The following is a 25,140-nucleotide window of genomic DNA, read 5'->3' on the forward strand; positions in this document are numbered from 1 at the left end:
CAGGAATTCATCCTAAATAGTCATAGATGTGCTAGCCATAAAGTTGTTTGGTCACAGTATTATTTATAAAAATAAAAAAATTGGAAAAAGATGTAATCTAAATGTCTAATAGGGAACCAGCTAAATATAGGACTGTGTAAAGGTTATATTGATAAAATGAGATAGTAACTGTAAAGTACTTAGACAGTACTTGGCATATACGTGCATAATAAATGATGGCTCTTATTACAGAAAATTTCTAAGAAGGAATATTATGCAACTGTTAAAATGATATTGCTGTCAATGACATACTACAGTAAAATTAAAAGCAGGTAATAACAGAGCATAAAGACCCAGTTTTTGTTTGATGACTATATACATGAATACATAAACACTTATGCATAGTATCTATCTCTATGTATGTTAAGAAACTACGGAATTTAAAAAAAATGCCAAAATGAAATGATCTTTTCAGTGATAATATCATTTCAATTTTCATGTTTTCTAATATACATTAATAAATATGTACTATTAAAGAAAAGAACAAAAATTTAAGTAAATTTAGGTGTTTGTACTCCTTTACAAGAAACAGGAAATGTTCAGCTTGCCTTTTTGGTCAAAGAAGAATACTTAACCAAAATTTCATTCGAGAAATATGTTAATCATGAAATGTATACTTTGGTTTCATATTATGGACATTTAAGGGTCTGAAGAAAGAAAGAAGGATAAAGGGGAAAGAAAAAAGAGAAAGAAATGCAGAAAGATAAGGAGAGGATGGAAGCTGTGCAGGGAGCCGGGCAGAGGAGAGGGGGTGAGGTAGAGGCTTGAGTAGCGCAGGTTCCTTCCAATCTTGCAACGACACTTACCCGGCATCTACCATGTGCCAAGCACTGCATGTGAATGTGACACAGCCTCTGCCTTCAAAAAAAACTTATTTTCTATCTAGGTCCATAGTTTCCTGCTGAATTCACAAAAAAACTGCATCCTAAAAGTGACTCAGAACTAAGAGCCTATCTAAGATCCACCAGATGACAAGAGAATTTGTCGAATACTCTGATATGTCCTGCTTCTTAGGCTTCACAGTTTTATTATCACTTTTTTTTGTTGTTGTTTGTTTTGGTCTTTTGAGGGCCGCATCTGCAGCATATGGAGGTTCCCAGGGTAGGGGTGGAATCAGAACTGTAGCCCTCAGCCTACGCCACAGCCACAGCAACGCAGGATCCAGGCCGTGTCTGTTGACCTACATGGCAACAGCGGATCCTTAACCCACTGAATGAGGCCAGGAATCGAACCTGTGTCCTCAGGGATGCTAGTCAGGTTCATTTCTGCTGAGCCAGGACAGGAAACCCGCCCCCTTTTTTTTTCCGCTTTTAACTCAATGAATTTCATTATCATTACCTTTTTTTTTTTTTGGTCTTTTTGCCTTTTGAGGGTGGCTCCCGAGGCACATGGAGGTTCCCGGGCTAGAGGTCGAGTCGGAGCTGTAGCCACCGGCCTAGGCCAGAGCCACAGCAGCGCGGGATCCAAGCTGCATCTGCAACCTAAACCACAGCTCACGGCAACGCCGGATCCTTAACCCACTGAGCAAGGCCAGGGATCGAATCTGCAACCTCATCGTTCCTAGTCGGATTCGTTAACCACTACCTGAACTCCATTATCACTACCTTTTGAGATGCAATTTACTTAAACTCCTCTCATGACTCTTCCTCTAGCTTAATCCTTAAAGTCAGCTCTGAATGGGAAAGCAGCCCACAGGGCAGGCATTTTTCTTTGGACTTCAACAGAGAAATGGGAATGACAGAGGCCCAGCCATGGGCAGAATTTCCTCATCACTAGTTATGCAGGCTAAACAGGATAATCTCTTATGGTTCTTTCTAGCTCCGCTACTCTGTAGACTAAAATAACCTAGAATTCTGTGACTAGATTTTGCAGAAACTTGAACCATGTTTCATACTGTTAGATTTGTGCAAAGACAGCTAATTCCAGAGCGTCAAGTTGAGACAGAGATTCAATGCCCCAGTGTTTACAGGGGGGCTAGTATTGTAAACAGCTCCCTGGAGGCTGGGTGATCAAATGCTTACAAGATTCAAATCTATGCTATGAAGCATATATATACCCCTGAAAACACAAAGCAGTTAAAACATTATTTAACCTCATTTGATGGTTGCGCTTGTGAAAAGTAATCAATTTTGGTAAATTAAATCCAATCAAACTTTAAGAATATTGAGAGCATATTGCTTCTATGAAAAGCAGTCAATGTCCTCTATTTTTTTTTTTTTAAAGGCCCAGAACCCTTTCTTTGGAAAAACACACATAACACAAAACAAGTTTCATACAATTTCAGGAGATCCTGTACCCCAAATAAAGTGTCCATTGTCTTGAAAGAACCCACAGATTAAAAAGGCACTAACAATCTTTTTTTAAAACAAAGTCATGAAGGCCTAATTTTTCCGCCTTATAAATCTGTATTCCTGTATATCAGGTTTATTTAAAGTGGACTATGCTCGTAGAAGGCAGATTTGTGGCTTAGGGTTTGAAATAAACAGACTCACAGGTGATCATTAACAAGTGCTTGAGACATAGCTGTACCTTTCCCAAGGAATTCTTACCAGTGTGTGTTTTCATGTGTTCGTCGAAGTACTGCTTCATGTTGAAGTCCTTGCCACACCACTGGCACATGAACTGTTTGTGCCCAATGTGGATGCTCATGTGGGAGCGTAGCTGGTACTTGTACTGAAACCTTTCGTCACAGTTCTGCATTGGACACAGTGGAGATTTTTGAATGCCAAGCACAGTAGCTTTATTTGCGCCCACCCTGCCTGGTCTGAGATTAGGTTTATTTTTCATACTCAAGACAGAACCTGCTTGTGCCAAACATTTGGCTCCGCCATACTTCTGGAACTGAGTTCTTAACACAAGGGAAAATTCCTCAAATAACTATCACCGGGGTCTATGGGATTTCTCTGAATTACTGAGAAAAGTAAAATAACTCATCGTGTGTCATTTCCACATTTAACCTCATCCAAGAGAGTTAGCACTCACTGTGTTAAAAGTGGCCGCTGTCTAGCTGGTAGGGAGGTAACACACAACGCTCAGGGCCTGCGTCTGATCGCTCTGTGGAAACGCAGCCTGTGCCTTGCAGGGGGCACATCTCTCTCTCTCTCTCTTTCTCTCGCTGTTCACCACACATACACAAGCCGGCCCCTCGCCTGGGCTGGTGGGCGGCACATGCCTTACCTCGCATCTGAAGGGCTTCTCTCCAGAATGCTGCAAGGAGTGCACCTTGAGTGACATACTGCGTTTGAATGACTTTCCACAGGTTTCACATGTAAATGGCATGTCTTTCGTGTGTGCTGCAACACAGAATATGCACTGACACTCAAAACCAGTCCACCCAAAGGCTCGAACTAGAAGAGAGACACGTTCTACGGTGAGGTGGTCATCCCATCTTAACTCACTGCACTCTAATTTGTGAGGCTTTAATAGCAGAGTTCTGAAGGGAAAAACAGCAACGCTGAAAAGAAACCTGGGTGGGGAAGACTCTACCAACCAATTTGGTGATGCTTACTAAAGACAGGTTGTATTTAGTTTCGACGAGTCAAAACTGATTAAAGTATGACAGTTCCTCATATCCTGCCTGATTCAAAGCATGAAACACAGTGAAGAACAAGGGAAAATTACAGGTGTGAGAGAAAAGCAAGAGAAAAAACTTACCAACCATGTGTTTCCGCACATGAGCCATGGTATAGAATTTCTTCTCACAAATTTCACAGGAAAATTTCTTTTCTGCATAGCCATGGACGATCTTGATATGTTCATGAAGAGACCAGAGTTTCTTGAATGATTTATTACAGGAAACACACTGAACAGGATAAATAAAAACAATCTTTATTTATAGGGGCTTGCAGAAAGCCACACCTGCCGACTGGCGGCTGAAATGAGTGTGCTTTAGATTCATGGCACAGGCCAGAATCCAAACAAGCGCTGTTCCTCCCCGGAGTCTAGATTCCAATACCAACACACTTATGTTCTATTTTCCAAGATGAATTTTTTTTTTAGAGACACTCTGGGAGTATGAAAACAATGGCAAAAAATAAGATAATAAGAAATGGACACAGTGGAAATTGACAGAACACTGTAAATCAATTATAACAGAAAAAATAAAAATTTTACAAAAATGGGAAGTTCCAGTAATATCAAAGAATTGACTGCTTTTATCAAATCAGTATTGTACCTTTGAAAAAAAACTTCAAGTCGTATTTTATTTTTAAATATATAGATTACTAAGAGGAGCCGTTTCCTACACATAGGCTACTACACAGTCAATACGTATCTACCAGAGAATACAAACTAATTTTAAATTAGCATAAATAAAAACAAGATAAAACAAAATGGGAGTTTCTGCTGTGGCCCAATGGGATTGGCGGTGTCTCTGGAGCACTGGGACGCAGGTTCAATCCCTGGCCTGGCACAGCAGGTTAAGGATCTGGTGTTGCTGCAGCTGTGGCATAGGTTGCAACTGTGGCTAGGATCTGATCCCTGGCCTGGGAAATTCATATGCCACTGGGCGGCCAAAAAAAAAAAAAAGATGAAACAAAACATACATGATGGTTATAGATCTACAGAAGTATAACAATGTTTCCATAGCTTAGAGAATGCCTTTGGAGGAGTTCCTGTTGTGGCTCAGTGGGATAAGAGCCCAACTAGAATCCAAAAGGATGCAGGTTCGACCCCTGGCCTTACTCAGTGGGTTAAAGGATTTGGTGTTGCCAAGAGTGGCGGCCTAGGCCACAGATGCGGCTTGGATCTGGCATTGCTGTGTCTGTGGCGTAGGCCGGCAGCTACAGCTCCGATTCAACCTCTAGCCTGGGAACTTTCATATGACGCAGCTGTGGCTCTAAAAAGAGAAAAAAAAAGAAAGAAAGAAAGAAAAGAGAGAGAGAAAGGGAGAATGCTTTTTGAGCCCTTATTAACACAAATTATTGAGATTTTATTATATTTTCCCAAACCTAATTTTCTCTATTAAACATCTCCCTCTGGAAGAATTGAATACAACCCCTCAAACTGTTGGTATTATCCTCCCTTTTCCCTGAGAACCCAGCTCCAGATTTCTCATACAAGCATCTGCAGGAGACAGAGGCAGTGCTGCCTAGTTCCCTGGACTGTGGACCATTACTAGTCCAGGACATGATAACATGTATCATAATAAAATACTTCTAGTTAAAAACAATACTGGGAAGTTCTAGTTAACCATCAGACTCTGGAATACCTAAGGGAACAAGCTGTTACTCACTGTAAATAAAGAGCTCTAACTGGCACAACACTGCAAATCAACTGTACTTAAAGAAAAGAAAAAGGAAAAGATCTCTGACCATCATTGTCCCTTCAGGAAACAAGAACTCTGAGAAGAGGCACCAAGATAAGCCTCTGGTTGGCCAATGCTTGAGAAAAAGACAGGCAATTCCCATTTTGCAAGGCCACACTTTTAATTTTTACTTGTTACTAGGTCATCAGGATTAGAAATGCAAAGAGATCATTTAGCAGAATCCACAAAACCTAATACAAGTTTAAGTGAAATTATGATAAGGAAGAGGGAAGAACGTCACACAGAAAAGAATCTATTCAATGTTTTCTTCTCTGTACTTAATGAAGCAAATGTTAAGTTTAAAAACAACAACAACAAAAAAACCAACTACATAAACATCGAGATCAATGAATCATTACAGAACTAATCCTGACCCCTAGGGTGCAGCACAGCGTCGCACTCCCTTGGGTTGTGTCGCAACCGATTCAGAACCAAGCCAGGGCACCAGTAACTATGGGAGGGCAGATGCCATGATTCATTCAATCTTCTTTTATTTACCAGGCGTGTCAGAGACCAAGTCACAACTGACGAATCAAAGAGCAGTGCATTTTTGGCAAATATGATTTACATTAAAAAAAAAAAAAAACTTCTTTAAAGGAGAAGCAATGATCTCAGATGTTTATTAAAGGCAAGAAGGAAAAAGCAAAAAATAAGGAGTGCTTCAAATCAGGAGTGGGCCAAGAAACACACTGAAAAAAACCAGTCGAGTTCATCTTCTAAAAGAAGTTTCGCTTCAATATGGTGCAAGTTACTATTTTTTTTTTTTAACATGTTTTCCGGAGACATTAATAGACTTACCTTTTATGAAGAGTCATTAATGTGCATTCACATGTGCAAACTAATATAGCTCAACATAATATAAGTCACTCGACATAATATAATTAGCACACCTCTTAACCTTATCACAAAACAGTCCTTTCAAGACACCAGCCTGGTCTGGAGACTGTCTTTTGTTACCTTAACAATACCACACAGCAGCATGACAAAACCCTACTGCCAGGTGGGCAACATTTTCCACCAGCTCAGCCTTGTTTAAAGTCTGCATATTCCCATGGGCTCAGCCTCTTGACACATTTAGTGTTGTCATTTCTCCACTGGTAAAAGCAAACTCACTCTTGGAGATCTTCCATTTCCACCAGTCTGAGTCATTATGGTTTTTGTCCCCATCAGCTGCACTAGAATCTGGCATCCTTTTCAACCTTAGGAAGGGACTTCTCTCTACTCCTGACCTGTACTTGATTTCTCCCACCTCGAGAGAGAAGATGCCAGAGTGAATGATATTTACAAGAGCAAATCTCAGTGCAAAGGCGGTGTTGACTTTACCTATCACAGATCCCCCTTCCAGTGTACCTGGGTTCCCACTAGAACAGCGTCGGTCAAATTTAATGCTTTTGAGAGAACATGTTAAGCCTGGGTTTTGAAAAGACCAAAGCAGGGGCTTTTAAAAAAGAGAAATTGGTGAAAACTGTCCCTTCGGCCTCTATTGCATTTATTCTCTTGGGCAGATACCAGGTGCGTCTGAACAACCAGGTTCTATCCTGGAAAGGTCGCCCTCTTGGTGATGAAACCTACCTGAATATTTTTTTCACAGTCTGTTTGCTGGTGAAGGGACAGCTCACTTTCCAGGACAAACTTCTTGCCACATTTATCACAAATCTGCATGCGCCTATGAGTAACGTTCATGTGCTTCTCCAGGTACCAGCGAGTATTAAACACCCTGGGGCACTTCTCACAGGTCAGTGTCTCTTTCTCTTCACACTTAGCTTTCTGGACTGGCGCTTTGGGCTCCTTTGCGGCCCGCTTCTTACGCTTAGGTGGCTCTACACTCTTCCTACGACCTCTCGTAGCTCTGGGAGTAGGGGAAGTGGCAGCTGCAGCAACAGAGGCAGCTCTCCTCGTCCTCCTTTGTGTAACGCTGACCTTCTCCACTATCTTCTCCTTTTTCTTCTGCCTTTCATTCTCTCCATAGTCATTGCTGTCATCTGTGGCCTCTTCCTCACTCTCTTCCTCTTCCTCCTCACTGCTTGTCTTAAGAACAGGCGTCTCTTTGGACTGAGAAGAGACACCCTTTTCCCCTTTAGACACATTTAATGTTTGATTATTAAGGTTTACCTCCACTATGATCTGCTCCCTTTTGTAAGAGACTTCCTCCTCCTCCTCCTCCTCCTCCTCTTCTGTGTCATCAGAATTCTCCCGGTCTTCTTTAACCGCATGCACGTCAGACACTGCTCTTGTCTCCCTGAAAAATGGCTGTTCCTCTGTTTCATGGAGATGGGGTTTGCTCATCTTGGTGTCCACTAACACAGAATAAGGACTTCCTGATTCCCTTTTGTACACTTTGGTGGACAGGTCAAGTTCTTGGTTGGCACCATGATAAAAGGTAGATGGTACTTGACCACGGCGGCTATCTTCTTGTGCCATCCCTGCTACATGCACGGCACAGTTTTCAACCAGCTCCTGACAAGAACTGGTTGTGTGGCTCATTGGTAAGTGGCCCAATTTATTAAGCAGTTCAGACTACAGAGAAATAGCTTTAAAACAGGGTAAGCATTAGGACTCAAATCTTTTCCCATCCACAAAGAATCACTTAGATGAAAAAAAAAAAAAAAAAGTATTCCTGGAACCTGTGTGCAATTCTTCCAGTGTTGCAGCACCAAAGCATAAGTCAAAAGGTTTGGTATTATGGCAAGAGCAGAGCACTAGTGATTTGTCTTTTGAAGAGAGCTACACGTGACTTGGAGCATCTTATCTGCAAAGAAAAGCAAAGAGAAAAATGATCAGATATCATTTATTTCCTTCCCTTAGCATGAATTTACATCATAGAACAAACATATCTTAAAATGACTAAACTCTTTATATATACAATTCTTTATCCTGCTTAAACGGTTCGGTGCAGGGAGGGGGCATCATTTTACTGCATCACATGAATTCAGCAAACATTTGGCTAAAATATAAATTCTAAGACAGCAGGAGTTCAGTTCACTGAGATATCCTTAGAGCTTTGCACAGAGACTACCAGCACTTAGTAGGTGTTCAGTATATATTTGATGGCTAAGCGAATATCTGCTATTGCACAGCATTCAATATCCCAGACATACGGACATGGTATACGGTCTGTGTCCACAAGGAGCTTGCCGTCTAGTTATACAACATGTATCATCCATAAAATACACCAGAGCCTCAGGCTGGCTGGCTTTCTTCTCGACATCAGTCACCACCAGCCGCCACAGTAAGAGCTCACAGAGGAAAGGTGGTAGTGGGCTAGGCACTGTGGCAGGGAAAGAAAGCAGCTAACTGACGTAACCACAGAAGACAGAGAAACGTCCCTGGCCTTAAACAATTTATAATACGCATGGATATTGTTTTTAGGTCTCCTAATTTCAAAAGTTGCTAAGTACTTTAAAATGTGTTCCACGTTTAGCTCTGCTCTCTAGATCCATGCAACCATCAGGTGATTTTTCATGTGTCAGTTGCACAGAAGTCCAAGTTCTAAGAAACAGTAACCATCAGGTTGACGAGGTTCCAGGAAAAATAAAACCATCACTTGAAAAGGAAAAGATGAGAAGGGCATATAATTTGCTTTGTGACATACTTCACATTGCTGCTTAGCCAACCACCAAACCCCTGAGTCATATGAATATTACTGCAAGCACATACTCTGTCCACCGACAGAAGGAAACCAGTACTTAGTGAATACCTGAGAGGTGCATAAGCATGGCAAAGGCGCTCGTTATTTATTATTTCTATTCAACACCCACTGCAAAACTCTGGGGTTGGTTTTTAAACTTATGTTTAATTTTTAATCAAAGTAATCACAAAAAAGCATATATAGTTCCATAAGTCAAATATACTACAAGGCTTCTAACAAAAGCAGCTGTCCTCTGCTTACGCCATCTCATCTCATCTGAGTCCCAGGCCCAAGATAAAAGTGTTCTATTTAGCTGTTCCTCTTCCCCTTCCCCCTGTATTTATTTCCATATTTCTAAACAGTGTGATGATATTTCTATTTCCTGACTTCTTTTTCAATTTTAGATATTATAACTTCTCTCACTACAGTTTTCTTACCTTATTGCTCCCAATTCTCCCTTCACCTCCCAATACAGCCGTTATCACTTTTTTGTTAAATCAGTATTCGCTGTTTACACTATTATGACTAATATATGCAATTCACAACTATTTCTATCATTCCACTATTATTTCTCTTCCATTTTCTCTCCCTGTGGATTTATTTATTTACTATTTTATTTTATTTTTTTTTCTTTTTAGGGCTGCACTCAAGGCATATGGAAGTTACCAAGCTAGAGGTTGAATTGGAGCGATGCCAGGGATTGAACCCACATCCTCATGGATCCTAGTTAGGTTCATTAACTGACTGCTGAGCCACGAAGGGAACTCCCAGGATTTATTCTTCTAAAAAATTATTCTAAAAGAATTATCACAAATTAGCTAGAAATAAAACAAAAAGCATGAAGACAAAGAGAAACAAATGAAAGGCTATCCCCTGGGAGAGTCGTTAATGTGTTCTTCCCAAATATTCCCGGTCCCCGCCTTCTGGGCCTGTGACAGGAGGGCACTTTCTGACTCCCCCTCCCCTGTAGTTGGGTGGAGCCCCAGGACTACTTCCAGCCAGAAGAGCTGAGAAGTGACACAAGAAAGAGCAATATGAGACCCTCTGGGCCTCTTCTCCCTCTGTGACAGGGACCAGCAACCCCCAAAGGGATGACTGCTGTCACTGTTATCAGCCTGGGCCCCTGACTAACAAAATGACCTACAAGACATGTCTAGTGTGGTGGATCTTTAAAATTTTTTTTCTTTTTTTTATGGCACAACCTGAGGCATAAGTTACCAGGCCAGGGGTCAAATGAGAGCTGCAGCTGCGCCCATGCCACATCCACGGCCATGGCAATGCTGGATTCGAGCCCCATCTGTGACCTACGCCACAGCTTGTGGCAATGCTGGATCCTTAACCCTCCGAGAGAGGCCTGAGATGGAACCCACATCCTCACAGAGACAACAGTAGGTCCTTAACCTTCTGAGCCACAACGGGAACTCCTTTCTGTTTTCTATTTTACTTGATGGAAAGTATCTATTTTTTTTTTTTTTGTCTTTTGTCTTTTGTTGTTGTTGTTGTTGCTATTTCTTGGGCCGCTCCCGCAGCATACGGAGGTTCCCAGGCCAGGGGTTGAATCGGAGCTGTAGCCACCGGCCTACGCCAGAGCCACAGCAACGTTGGATCCGAGCCGCGTCTGCAACCTACACCACAGCTCACGGCAACGCCGGATCGTCAACCTACTGAGCAAGGGCAGGGACCAAACCTGCAACCTCATGGTTCCTATTCGGATTCGTTAACCACTGCGCCACGATGGGAACTCCAGGAAAGTATATTTTCAAAGCCACTGAGATCTTGTGTTGTTTACTACTGCAGCCAAACCTGGCCTATCCTAGCTGATACAGGTGGAATTCAGAAGCACAGTGCCGTCTTCTCAAAAACATAAAGTACGGAGCAAAGGCTTAGAAGACCTGGGTAGAAGGAGACAAGGAAAAAGCTATTGGAGGCTAAAGGATAGCAACTCATATTACACAGGGGTGAAACTATCACCTAATTATCTCAAAAGAGAGCTAATATGCCCTGAGAACTTGTAGTTCTAGTGGGGAAATGGACTATTAAGAGAGTGTATCGGTTACTGTTGGCTATATTGGACAAATTATTACATGAAAAGGATGAATTCAGAGAATTGACCAGTTTACAATCAGGGATTAAAGGAGTGCAGAAAACCAATGATTTGTAGGGTTAGAAGAAGCAAATGATGGAGTTCCCGTTGTGGCTCAGTGGTTGGTGAATCCGAGTGGGAAGCATGAGATTGCAGGTTCAATTCCTGGCCTTGCTCTGTGGGTTAAGGATCCGGCATTGCTGTGAGCTGTGGTGTAGGTCGCAGATGTGGCTCAGATCCTACGTTGCTGTGGCTGTGGTGTAGGCTGGTGGCTACAGCTCCGATTAGACCCCTAGCCTGGGAACTTCCACATGCTGCTGGTGAGGCCCTAGAAAAGATGAAAAGACAAAAAAAAAAAAAAAAAAAAAAAAAGAAGCAAGTGCTTAACACAAAACTGAGACCTTTTATTAGTTCAGTCTCGAGGCAAGGATCAAGGCAAATATTTGGCCTTCACAACCACTGAAAAAAACCTCCCAATGGATTTAGGTGGTGATGAAAAAAATAGCTTTTCTAAAAAGAGACTAAAGAGAGGTTCTCTCACCAGAGCAGTTTCTTAGTCTGTGTTGTTACAAAGCACGCTTCTCTGATGTCAGTTAGTCAAATGGTATTCATAAATAGGGAAATTGTGTCAGTACAACACAGAAGTCATGTTGGTTCATATGACATTTTCTCCTGTTCAGGAGAAAGCTTTTCCACAACTAAAAAGAAAGCCTCAGCACTATACCAAGACATTAAGGAAAAAGCTGAACACCCCATTTCTGTACCTTCCTTTAATGCAAGTTGTGGATGGTTCAGCTGCTCCATGAACTACTGCACCTTCCACTCTATATCTGATGCAGCTGAAAATATGTTGCTCTTCCTGTGTTTAAAAAAGAAAGTTTTTGATTGCTAAAGACTATTACAAGGAGTTCCCATCATGGCTCAGTGGAAACAAATCGGACTAGCATCCATGAGGATGCAGGTTTGAACTCTGGCCTCCATCAGTGGGTTATGGGTCCTGCGTTGCCGTGAGCTATAGTATCCGTCCCAGACGCAGCTTGGACCCCACGTTGCTATGGCTGTGGCACAGGCCGGCAGCTACAGCTCCAATTTGACCCCTAGCCTGGGAACCTCTATATGCCTCAGGGGCAGCCATAAAAAGCAAAGAAAGAAAGAAGGAAGGAAGGAAGGAAGGAAGGAAGGAAGGAAGGAAGGAAGAAAGGCAGACAGACAGACAGACAGACTACACCACACCATTGATCAAATTTTTACTGTAATGAAATTCATCTCTATTTTAAGTGAACTCTTCAAGACCCTAAAACCTCACAAGAGGAAACCAACACCCAGGGTATTAGGTCTGTAAAGCTCAACTGACTGATGCTGAGCGCCAGTGGAGATTTAAAATACTACAGTTTTACTTTAATTTCTTTTCTTCTTCTTTTCTTTTGTCTTTTTAGGGCTACACCTGCAGCCTATGGAGGTTCCCAGGCTAGGGGTCTAATTGGAACTACAGCTGCCGGCCTATGCCAGAGCCACAGCCACGCCAGATCCAGCCATGTCTGCGACCTACACCACAGCTCATGGCAACAAAGGATCCTTAACCCACTAAGCAAGGACAGGGATTGAACCTTCAACCTCACGGTTCCTAAGATGGATTCATTTACACTGCACCACGACGGGAACTCCAACTTATTTTTTCTTTTTAGGGCCACACCCGTGGCATATGGAAGTTACCAGACTAGGGGTTGAATCAGAGCTACAGCTGCCAGCCTACATCACAACCACAGCAACGTGGGATCTGAGTTGTGTCTGTGACCTACACCACAGCTCAAGCAACGCCAGATCCTTCACCCACTGAGTGAGGCCAGGGATCGAACCCACATCCTTATGGGTACTAGTCGGATTCATTTCCACTATACCACAATGGGAACTCCAGTATTTTAATTAATTTTGTTTTTATTTGTGCACTGGTTAGAGTGTCCCGACAGATCTTGAGCCGTCTACCCAATCCTATTTTTCCCATAAGCTCTGTTACTGTTGGTGTATAATTTTGCAGGTTTCAAGAAAGCATGTATGGTATTATAGCAGAAATGCCTGTATTCAAAATTAAGTTAAGGAAGCAGTATGGCAAAGCTATGTAAGCGAATCTACGGTTAGAAGAGGACCAAAAGTATGGTTGGAAAAGAACCGTGGATATGGCTAGGGCACAAGGAGCTGACCAGAAACAAAGAAGTAAAAATGCCACTGAGTTTTTGAGAGTCATACTGCCAAAAAAACTACCAGCCTGGGCTTGAGAGGCTATGACTATTCAAGACTTCTTTAAATGATGCTTGGGTTCCTAAGCATGTATGGCAAGAAGTAGACTAAGAAAGCTGTTCATCCCCCTAAAGGGGCACATTCCTCATTGTCCATTTGGGGTAGAGCCAAGGAATCGAACAGGGAAAAAGGAAGGAGGAGAACGAGGTCCAAGAAGATGAAGCCAGAAAGCAAAGAAAGAACAGAAAAGTGAGCTGCTGCTAAGCAGCCAGGTCAGGGTCTCCCCAGGAACATTCCCCACCCTTGGAGGGGCCCTCTCAACGGCTGCTCAGAGGGACGGCAGAATCTGCTGCAATCCACTGACTGCTGTATGCCTCCTGCTCCTCCCCTTTCAAATGGGAGTATTTATCAGCCTGTCACTAGTCACCACTGTACACTGCATATGAGGGACACGAATCATTTGTCAATTTCTTTCATAAATCTATGGATCAAAAAGAGCAACATAAAGAAGAAAAAGAGCAACACAGACTACTATGCATCATCTCCAGGAAAGGCCACCCACCCCCATCACATTCCCGCATCACTCAAGAGATCCTGGACATCAAACGAGCTATGACTGGACGGGACCTTGGGGGGGGGGTCTCTCCTTGGGGGAGACGTGTGTGTATTTTACCAGTGAGGGAGACTGGGTTGACTATCTGGTGACCAAAAGAATGGTGCTGTGTATCAAATATTTTCAGCTGTCTCCCTGGCACAGGCAGTGCTGTGCTTCCTGGCCCTGTGTAGTTATGCGGGACATGACTAGTTCTGGCCATCATTATGTTGTGAAATAAGCAATGTGAGTCACTTCTGAGCTACTGTATTTAACTGCTAATGAGAGACCGCTGGGACTTTTCTTTTCCCCATTGGCATGGTGACCAGCAGTGTACACGAAGGTGGTTGTTCCATCAGCCTGGCTCAGTGAGTGATATGAGCTAAGCTTCCCTGCTGATCTATTAAATGGCCATGTACCGAGAAAAAAATCCTTCATTGTTTAAGCCACCTAGATAGAGGGGTGGTTTGTTACTGCGGCATAACCTAGCTAACACAGTTCTTTATGAATATGGATATGTATTACATATATAAAATGGTCTCAGACTTTTTTTTTTTTTGTCTTTTCTAGGGCTGCACCCGCATGATATGGAGGTTCCTAGGCTAGGGGTCCAATTGGAGCTGCCAAACCAGATTCGAGCTGCATCTGCTACCTACACCACAGCTCCTGGCAACACCGGATCCTTAACTCACTGAGCGAGGCCAGGGATCGAATCTGCAACTTGTGGTTCCTAGTTGAATTCGTTAACCACTGAGCCATGACGGGAACTCCATTTTTTAAATTATTTATTTATTTTTTTGGCCACGTTCACATGGCATGCGGAAGTTCCCAGACTATGGACTGAAACTGTGTCAGAACAGTGAAAACCTGGATTCTTAATCTGCTGTGCTACCAGGGAACTCTTCAATGGTCTCAGTTTTAAGCTAGACAGCAGAGACTGAAATACTGGGTGACAAATTTAAAAAATCACAAAGACAAAGGGCTCAATTCACAGGGGAATTCTCTACTTAATAGGTTAGAAAATAAGACCATTCCTTCTTTAAAAAATTAGAATTGGAAGTTTGTTTCCTTGTGATGTCAAAAGTTGAGGATCCTGTGTTGCCCCAGCTTTGGTGCTGGTCACAATTGCAGTGCAGGTTCAATCCCTGGCCTAGGAACTTCCATGTGCCAAGGGTGTGACCAAAAAAAAAAAAAAAAAAAAAAAAAAGTTAAAGTAACATTATTCTATTTTATAAATTCATTCATTCATTTTTCTTGATGGATGCACCAGCAGCATATCATAATTCCCAGGCCGGTACTGAATCAAAGCCTCGGCTGCAGCAACACTGGAACCTTTAACCCACTGTGTCATGCCAGGGACTGAACCCTCGGCTCTGCAGCAACTTGAGGCACTGTGGTCAGATTCTTTTTTTTTAATTTTTTCTTTCTTTTTAGAGTTGCACCTGTGGCATATGGAAGTTCCCAGGCTAGGGGAGAAGTGGAACTGCAGCAGCTGGCCTATGCTACAACAACGCCATATCCAAACCATGTCTACAACCTACAACATCGGCTCCTTAACCCACTGAGCAAGGCCAGGGATCGAACCACATCCTCATGGATGCTAGTCAGTTCTTAACTTGCTGAGCCACAATAAGAACTCTTATTCTTTTTTTTTTTTTTTACATTTTAAAAAATTACAGTTGACTTCCAATGTTGTTCCAATTTCTGCTGTACAGCAAAGTGACCCAGTCATACATGTATACACATTCTTTTTTTTTTTTTTTTTTTGTCTTCTTAGGGCCACACCTGCGGCATATGGAAGTTCCCAGGCCAGGAGTCGAATTGGAGCTACAGCTGCTGCCTACACCAACAGCCACAGCAATGCCAGATCTGAGCCACGTCTAAGACCAACACCACAGCTCAAAGCAAGGCCAGATCCTTAACCCACTCAGCCAGGCCAGGGATTGAACCCATGTCATCATGGATACGTGGTAGTCAGGTTCATTACCACTGTGCCATGATGGGAACTCCTATACATTCCTTTTCTTGTATTATCTTCCATTATGGTCTATCCTAAGAGACTGGATATAGTTCCCTGTGCTATACAGCAGGATCTCAGTGCTCATCCATTCCAAATGTAAGAATTTACATCCACTAACCCCAAACTCCCAGTCCATCCCACTCCCTCCCCTTCCCCTTTGGCAACCACAAGTCTGTTCTCTATGTCTGTGAGTCTGTTTCTGTTTTGTAGATAGGTTTACTTGTGCCGTATTTTAGACTCCGCATAGAAGTGATATTATTTATATTCTATTTAAAATGATGTAAACATATGGGGATTCCATATGAGCCTGAAAGTGACATCTCATCACTATTAAAACAAGGAAAGATCATAGAAACATCAACAAATCACACTTTCAGAATAGCAGATGCAGTCTAATTGTTCACTTTGAAACACACATAGGCTTTCTGCCCAGATTTGACTTTCTCCATTTGATTTTGGCTCCCTCTCGCTTATCTGAGTTTTGGTGAAAATCTTCCTTTATTCTCTTTCCAGAAAACTTAAAATACCTCCTAAGGGCACAACAGAGTAACCTTTATAAAACCAAAACCACATTAGGGAAATTAGAACCTTCCATGTTCCATTATCCAACTCTTCATGTGTATCCTCAGTTCTAACTTACTTATTTACAAATCATCTTTACTTAGTTTCTCAGAAGACAATGCCAGATCCCAGCCGCGTCTGTGACCTGCAACCACAGCTCACTGCAACGCTGGGTCCTCAACCCACTGAGCAAGGCCAGGGATCAAACCTGTGTCCTCATGGATGCTAGTCAGGTTCGTTACTGCTCAGCCACTAGGGGAACTCCCTTAACTTAGTTTTTAGAAGACTCTCTAATTGAATATACTGAGCTCTAAGAATCTGAAGGTAAAGAGAAGGGGCAAATAAATCCTGCTGTGACTCAGTAGGTTAAGAATCAACTGCAGAAGTTCTCACTGTGGCTCAGCAGGTTAAGAACCCGAATAGTATCCACGAGGATGTGGGTTCGATCCCTGGCCTTGCTCAGTGGGTTAAGGATCCCCAGTTGCCAAAAGCTTCGGTGCAAGTCCCAGACACAGCTCAGATCCTGCATTGCTGTGGCTGTAGCATAGGCCAGCAGTTGTGGCTCTGATTCAACCCCTAGTCTGGGAACTTGCCAATGCCATGGGTGTGGCCCGAAAAATTAAAAAAAAAAAAAAAAAAAAAAAAAAAAGCAGAGGTGCAGGTAGATGCCTGGCCCGAACTCAGCATTGTTGAAGCTGGGGCTCAGGTTCAATCCCTGGTTTGGGAACTTCCACATGCCATGGCTGTGGCATAAAAATTAAAAAAACAAAAACAAAGACAAAATAAAGTGGGTCATTCCTTAGTGTCTTGCTATAATTCATGTATACTAATGCACACAACTTGGGGAAAAAATGTGGTGTTATGTTGAGTGGTATACAAACTGAGAAGCAACCACTCCTGCTGGACCAGCTACTCGGAAGAAAGTAAAATTCTGAAGAAAAAGTTAGAAAATATGACAACATATATAAAGCACACCTTCCAGAATGTGTTTTTTTCAATGGCACTTTTTCCCAAGTAGACTACAAAATAACTTTACACAGTCTTCAAGAGTGTTTATTTAAATTTAGTTTTAAAAAGAAAAGAAGGGAGTTCCTTTCGTGGCTCAGTGGTTAACGAACCCGACTAGGAACCATGAGGTTGAGGGTTCGATCCCTGGCCTTGCTCAGTGGGTTAAGGATCCCGAGTTGCTGTGAGCTGTGGCGCAGGTCACAGACTCGGCTCGGATCTGGTGTTGCCGTGGCTGTGGCATAGGCCGGCAGCTGTAGCTTCATTTAGACCCCTAACCTGGGAACCTCTATATGCCACGGGAGCGGCCCTAGAAAAGGCAAAAAGAAAAAAAGAAAAGAAGTAATTTTGTCCCCTGAAGTTTAATCAATTAATTGATTAAGCTAATTAGTTACTTTTGACAAATTTAACATTTTTTTCTATTAAAAAATGTATTGATGCATCCTCCTTGTATGTTGAAAAGGTTCTGTCTGGGACAAGTCATTTCAAGTGGAAGAGGCAACCTGGAAGGCATATCAAGCTGGTACCTCTGCTTATTCCACCTCCTTCAGAGACACGTCCCCTGACCCACTTCCAATGCTCAGATGACCCAGGCACTTCTAGACCCTGGTCCTGCATGAATGGAGAGGTTTCTAAAGCATACAGCTACCTACAAGGAACAAGCCAAAACTAAAACCACCAAGAAATGGAAAGGAACAAGGAAGGGAAAGATAAATGCATCTCAGCAAAGTCCTTCTAAAAAAAATGATCCACTAGAATGATGACACTGGGGTTTGCGATATGGTCAGATACTCTGGTCAAAGCTTTGCTGCTTTTGAAGGCCATTCATTTTTCTCATCAAGAAAGTATGTTAGTGACACATTTGTCAAATAACTAATCTCAACGGTTTTGGATGGTCAAGTAATTATTTAACAACTGCTATATGGTTTTTTTTTGTTTGTTTGTTTTGTTTTTTGTCTTTTTAGGGCTGTACCTGTGGCATATGGAGGTTCCCAGGGTAGGGGTCTAATTGGAGCTGTAGCCGCCGGCCTATGCCAGAGCCACAGCAACGCCAGATCCAAGCCACATCTGCAACCTACACCACAGCTCACGGCAACGCCGGATCCTGAACCCACTGAGCGAGGCCAGGGATTGAACCCGAAACCTCATGGTTCCTAGTCAGATTCGTTTCCACTGTGCCATGACGGGAACTCCAACAACTACTCTATGCTTAATATGAGTGAAAAAAAAAAAAAAAATAGGAGTTCCCATTGTGGCTCAGTGGTTAACGAATCTGACTAGGAACCATGAGGTTGCGGGTTCGATCCCTGGCCTCGCTCAGTGGGTTCAGGATCCGGCGTTGCCGTGAGCTGTGGTGTAGGTCGCAGATGTGGCTTGGATCTGGCGTTGCTGTGGCTCTGGCGTAGGCCGGCGGCTACAGCTCCGATTCGACCCCTAGCCTGGGAACCTCTATGTGCCTCTATGTGCCGCGGGAGCGGCCCTAGAAATGGCAGAAAGACAAAACAAAAAGCAAAAAAAAGAAATGTTAAAGTCTGGAAGAGAAATTGCATCCAGGTGGGTAAACCACGAACATTTTTGTGAAAGTACATTTCAGGAAAACCTGAAGGGCTGGCAGGTTTTAGGCTAGCAGAAAAAGTCATCTCTAGTAAAGGAGAACTAGGATGGGATAATAGAATATATATTTCTGAACAAGAGACAGTGTAAGTTGTTCAGTTTTGCTGGAATACAGGGCTTTATGAAGGGAGAGGTGACAAGATAGGTGAAATTCATTATCATGCTATGGCCAATCTTGAAGATTGGGCTGAATGAAGAGTTTGCAGTTCATATGGATGACAAGACAGAGCATCAAAGCATTTTAAAGAAGGAACTAACACAATTAGAGTTGTGTTTTAGGGGTCAAATTATACAAGAGCAAACAACTGTAGACCTATATTTAAGTATATCTTTGAAACATACATATGATAAATATACAATTAAACAAAACAGAATAAATTTAAAATAAGTAAAGAGATTGAAGTAGAAAAAACAGAAGTAGGGAAAATAATACCAGGAATTAGGATAAAAACAAAACGAAAAGCACAAACCATTTTATACTAAATCCTGTATTAGTACTGACTAAAATAAAATTTAAAATATCTGAATTGTAATTTTACAAACTTTTTTTTTTACAAGAATGCGTTCTTTGGAGTTCCTCAGCAGTAACAAACCCGACTAGTATCAATGAAGATGTGGGTTCAATCCCTGGCCCTGGCTCAGTGGGTTAAGGTGTTGCTGTGAGCTGTCGTGTAGGTTGCAGACATGACTCTGAACTGGTGTGGCTGTGGCCTAGGCCGGCAGCTACAGCTCCAATTTGACCTCTAGCCTGGTAATTTCCATGTGGCCCTAAAAACGTTTTATTTATGAAAAATTACTTATTTTCCCTACATAGTAATCAAACTGAGTTTAAGACATGTCCACACTAAAAGGTTTTTCTTAATACAGTGTACACACACACACACACACACACACAGAGGAGTATTACTCAGCTATGAGAAAGAATGAGAGCCTGCCATTTGGGACAATATGGATGGACCAGAGAGTATCATGCTAAATGAAATAAGTCAGAGAAAGACAAGATACTGTATGATTTCACTTATATGTGGAAACTAAGAAACAAAGCAAATGAACAAACAGAACAGAAACAGAGTCATAGATACATAGATACAGGTGGCTGCCAGAAGGAAAGGGAGTGGGGAAAGGAGAGAAACAGGTAGATATTAAGAGGTACAAACTTCCAGTTACAAAATAAATGAGTAACAAGTTTGAAATGTACAGAGTTGGGGAATACGGTCAACAATTATGTAATGTCTTCGTATGGTGACGTATTCGTAACTAGACTTATTGTGGTGATCATTTTTAGATATTTAGAAATGCCGAATCCCTACGTTGGGCACCAGGAATGAACATAGTGTTGTAGGTCAATCATACTTCAAACAAACAGACAGACAGACAGATAGACAAACGTGTAGAAAAGGAGATCAGACTTGCCTTTACCAGAGGTGGGGGCCTGGGGAGAGGGGGAACTGGAGGAAGTTAATCAAAAGGCACAAACTTCCAGTTAACAGATAAAAAAGTACTATGATGTAACGTATGTGATTAACATAATTAACACTGCTATGTCACATCTGAAAGTTGTTAAGAGCAAATCCTGATTTCTCATCACAAGGTAACAAATCTTTTTTCTATTTTTCTATCAAAAAAACCAATTTTTTCCCATTTCTTTAATTTTGTATTTATATGAGATGATGGATGTTCACTAAACTTATTGTAATCATTTCATGATGCACAGCAAGTCATGTCATTATGCTATACATCTTGAGAGCTTGTTTGGAGGTTCTAGGAGGGGAGTGTGGCTGCTCGTATGTCCTTGACGGAAGAAGGTCCTCCTTCTCCATGGAGCATGCAACTTCGGGAAAGACACACATAGGGTGTTGAGGGAGGAAGGGGACACCCACTAAACAGCCGGATCAGTCAGATCAACCCTGGAGATCAATGAGATAACAGAGGTCGCAGCCAGATCGCCCTCACATCCATTATGTTCCACATCTTAAACTTACGTAGTGCCATATATTAACTATATGTCAATAAAACTGGAAGAAAAAAGAAGAATTAAAAAAAAAGAAAAAAAGGAGTTCCCATTGTGGCTCATCGGTAACAAACCCAACCGGATCCATGAGGACTCAGGTTTGATCCCTGGCCTCGTTCAGTGGGCTGGGGATCCAGCGTTGCCATGAGCTGTGATGTAGGTCAGATGCATTCAGAATGGAATCCTGCGTTGCTGTGGATAACTAAGATTCATTTTTAACTGAAATTTTGGAACTGTCAACCTTAAAATTTTATCAATCCATGCCTCGGTCGGCCAATCTCAAAAGTGGAAGCCAAGAAAACAAACTACAAAACTGAAAAGCTTAGTGAGTAATACTCTCTGATCTACAAAAACGCCTATGGTAGTGGTGATAATAATATGCACTTACACGATGCTCTACGGATTACACAAAGCATATTGATGATCCGTTTGTTAAACATTTATTAAGTGCCTACAGTGTGTAAGGACTGTAGGAGCTGGAGCCACTGAGTTCAAAGGATCTGTAGCAGATTCACAAATGTCCTTCATTTTCAAAGGTGCTCAGAAAATCAACCTGGGATGCACTAGAAAAGCTACCAACACTGACATGTAAAAGTCAACTTTACAGCAAACAAAACCCCAAATGACATATATCACTGGACCATATTTTAGATAAACATAAAGTGTTTCAGATGCCTATACTTTATATAGTTGTAATAGAACTAATTTTAATGTAATCCCCTCTAACAAAATTTAATATGTCAATTGTGTTTTAAGCAGTCCATTATCTGTAAGAAATGAAATTGAGAAATGCCTGTTATTACCAATTTTAGACAAAGCTTTTATAAAAATAAAATTTCCCTGTCATCCTTTACCTATGCATTTAAATGAGACGGCCATTGTGTTTCCTCAGTAAAATGCCCGTGAAGCTAGGAGAGGTGCTCCTCCTAGGTACTACCTAATTACCTTCAAGCATCAACAGTCTCCGCACTTCCATATAAGACAATAAAAACTAATGTGCATTACTCATCCCACAGTTGGCTTAAGCAACCTCAACTTTCACCAGTAACCTCCCAGGGCCAAAGTAGAGATCAAATACCAAGGAGGCGACACTGCCAGACCTGGATGATCACAATGTATTTTCACAACATCTTTCCATTATTCTATTCACAAACATCATCTACAGACAGGAGAATATAATTTAAACAAAGGAGTTATTTTATTTTATTCATTTATTTTTTTGTGGCCACACTTGCAGCATGTGCAAGTTCCTGGGCCAGGGACTGAACTGGTGGCACAGCAGCTACCCAAGCCGCTGCAGTGACAACGCTGCACCCTTAACCCCCTGCACCACAGATGAATTCCCTGCAAAGGAGTTATTTCAAAAAGAAGAGTAAGAGTACTGTATTATTGTTGTCTTTTCCATTAAAATATTGATAGAGCCCAGGGTGCATAAACACTTTTGGTACCCTAAAAAAAATCACGAGAGGGAGTTCTTGTGGTGGTGCAGCGGAAACAAATCCAACTAGTAACCATGAGGATGTGGGTTTGATCCGTGGCCTTGCTCAGTCGGTCAGGGATCTGGAGTTGCTGTGAGCTGTGGTGTAGGTCGCAGACGCGGCTCGGATCCGGCATTGCTGTGGCTGTGGTGTAGGCTGGCAGCTGCAGCTCTGATTTGACCCCTAGCCTGAGAACTTTCTGATGCCACGGGTGCGCCCCTAAAAAGACAAAAGACCAAAAAAAAAAAAAAATCAGGAAAACACATTGACAAGATCATAATATTAGAAAGTCTGTCTACTTTTGACCAAAGGTTGTTTTGTGGAATGCAGTTAACTAATGCACTAGTCCATTACCAAAATCACTATCAATAGAAGTGTCTTGATATTAGTTTATATCCTGCCTATTAGCCTTATTAAGAAAAATCATAGACTTAAAAGGCCTTGTGACTCTTTCTTTTCTTAAACTCCTAACTGTAACATCTTAAAAGAACTGAGATATATTTAGCAGACACAGATGTTCACACTGTGGCTACTCCCTATAATGCAAGCCATTACGAGAGGCCTACATACATGTCAATTTGACTAGATCATCGTGAACTTGAATTAAAAACTTATTTAGAAAATGAAAACAGCTGAGAAGTGCTCTTATTACATTCCTATATTTTACCAAAACAAGCAAACAAAAAATCACAAGTATTTTAGATATGTGAACGCCACCAGGAAATGTTGGAATTTATATATTTGACCTACCAAAATACAAAAGACTGTTGCTGTTTTCTTGTTAGCAAAAAAATTCTGACATTCAAAACTTTGAATTCAAAATTAACATTTGGAAAAAAAGTTTAACTGAACTAGTCTTAAACCAGGTAAAAACAAATAATCCAAAACAAAAATACTTGGGAAGTTCCCTTGAGGTGCAGCAGGTTAAGGATCCAGCCTTGCTGCAGCTGTGGTGTAGGTCACAGCTGTGGTATGGGTTCACTCTCTGGCCCAGGAACTTCCACCTACTGTGGGTGCAGCCAAAAAAAAAAAAAAAATTGAAACCAAACAGGAAGGTTTAACCCAAACCATGGCATACCCAAAATATGTCCAATGGAAAAAGACAAACTGCTAATGTATAACCTGCCTTTTCCTTCCCCTAAGTCTGTATGTTCCTCTCCTTGGCAGTAATTCTTAAACTTTTTTTTTTTTTTTTTTTTTTGGTCTTTTTAGGGCCACACCCACTGCATATGGAGGTTCCCAGGCTAGGGGTCTAATTGGAGCCACCGCTGCCAGCCTACGCCAGAGCCACAGCAATGCCAGATCCGAGCCATGTCTGCAACCTATACCACAGCTCACAGCAATGCTGGATCTTTAACCCACTGATCGGGGCTAGGGATCAAACCCGCAACCTCATGGTTCCAAGTCGGATTTGTTTCTGCTGCACCAAGACGGGAACTCCAATTCTTAAAATTTAAAGAATCTTTGGAAAACTATAAATCTTCTCTCCTCCAAAAATGAACACACAAAAATTTACATGCAATTCTAAAGAGTATGCGCAGTCTAAAATTTTAGTTTTCTGTGTATGTAATATACATTTAGATTAGGTTTGTAAATTAAATTTCTTTTTAACTCCTTTGCTCTTCTTCCTATTTCTTTTTCTCTCAATCTTTCTAGCCTATCTATGGTCGTAAATGAATTAACTGTTGAATTTTGAGTAACATCATTAAATGAAGAATAAAAAATCTTAGTATGAGCTCCAACGTGCTATTTAACCAGATAGATGTGTGACCTTGGCCAAGTCAATTAATCTCACTCGATCTCAATGTGTTCCCCAGTAAAAACTAGAGTAAGAGTACCCACATCTATTTAATCTGACAGCACGAGCAAAGTTCCCAGTACCCAGAGGGGGCTTTCAGTGCTTGACTCCTTTCTCCTTCCTATTTGAGATGATTGTTTCTAAGGAAGTTGTTGGTTATGGATGGCAGAGCAGAGATTTACATGGTTTTAGAATTTGTTCCATGCATTTTCCATAGTGACTATGATGCAATGAAGATGAAAGAAAGGAATATATAGAGAACTCTAATAACTCGACAAGAGACAGCCCAATTTTAAATGGTCAGATCACTTAAATAGACACTCTTCCAAAGAAGATATACAAATGACCAATATGTGCAGGAAAAGATGCACAATACCTTTCATCGTTAAAATATGCAAATTGAAACCACAAAAAGATATCCACACCTACTAGGGATGGCTCTAATAAAAAAAAAAAGAAAAAAGAAATGGAAAGAAGCAAGTGTAGGCCAGGATGTGGAGAAACTGGAAGCTTCATACATTACTAATGGGAATATAAACTGGTATAGCCACTTTTGAGAACAGTTTGGCAGTTCCTCAAAATATCAAACACCAAGTTACCATATGACCTATATCATTCCACTCCTAGGTATGTGCTCAAGAGAACTGAAAATATATGGTCATACAAAAATCTGTACACAAGTGTTCATAGCAGCATTGTTCGGAAAAGCCAAAACGTAGGAACTATCCAAATATACATCAGCTGAGGATGAACGCACACATAAAATGTATA

At 41.6% G+C, this 25,140-nt stretch overlaps 1 protein-coding gene across 2 annotated transcripts in view; it reads right to left on the reverse strand.

Annotated features, from left to right (window-relative positions):
* Window positions 1–25,140, reverse strand: part of ZNF652 (zinc finger protein 652) — a 66,957-nt gene that overhangs the window by 14,492 nt on the left and 27,325 nt on the right. Inside the window, exons 2-5 of one of the 2 annotated variants that reach the window (XM_084984713.1) lie at window positions 7,457–8,093; window positions 3,694–3,841; window positions 3,217–3,332; window positions 2,589–2,733 (exon numbers count right to left, since the gene is read on the reverse strand). In XM_084984713.1, the coding sequence (XP_084840839.1) occupies window positions 2,589–2,733; window positions 3,217–3,332; window positions 3,694–3,841; window positions 7,457–7,828 (781 nt within the window). In that variant the 5' untranslated portion in view covers window positions 7,829–8,093. Of the gene's footprint in view, window positions 1–2,588; window positions 2,734–3,216; window positions 3,333–3,693; window positions 3,842–6,916; window positions 8,094–25,140 lie in introns of both variants that reach the window. The other variant, XM_013980996.3, reaches the window with a different exon arrangement.

This window comes from Sus scrofa, chromosome 12, assembly GCF_054392235.1.
Source record: "Sus scrofa isolate SSC_HxYL_T2T_F1_AM1 chromosome 12, Sscrofa_HxYL_maternal_Yorkshire_Landrace_v2.0, whole genome shotgun sequence".
In the NCBI taxonomy this organism is placed as follows: domain Eukaryota; kingdom Metazoa; phylum Chordata; class Mammalia; order Artiodactyla; family Suidae; genus Sus; species Sus scrofa.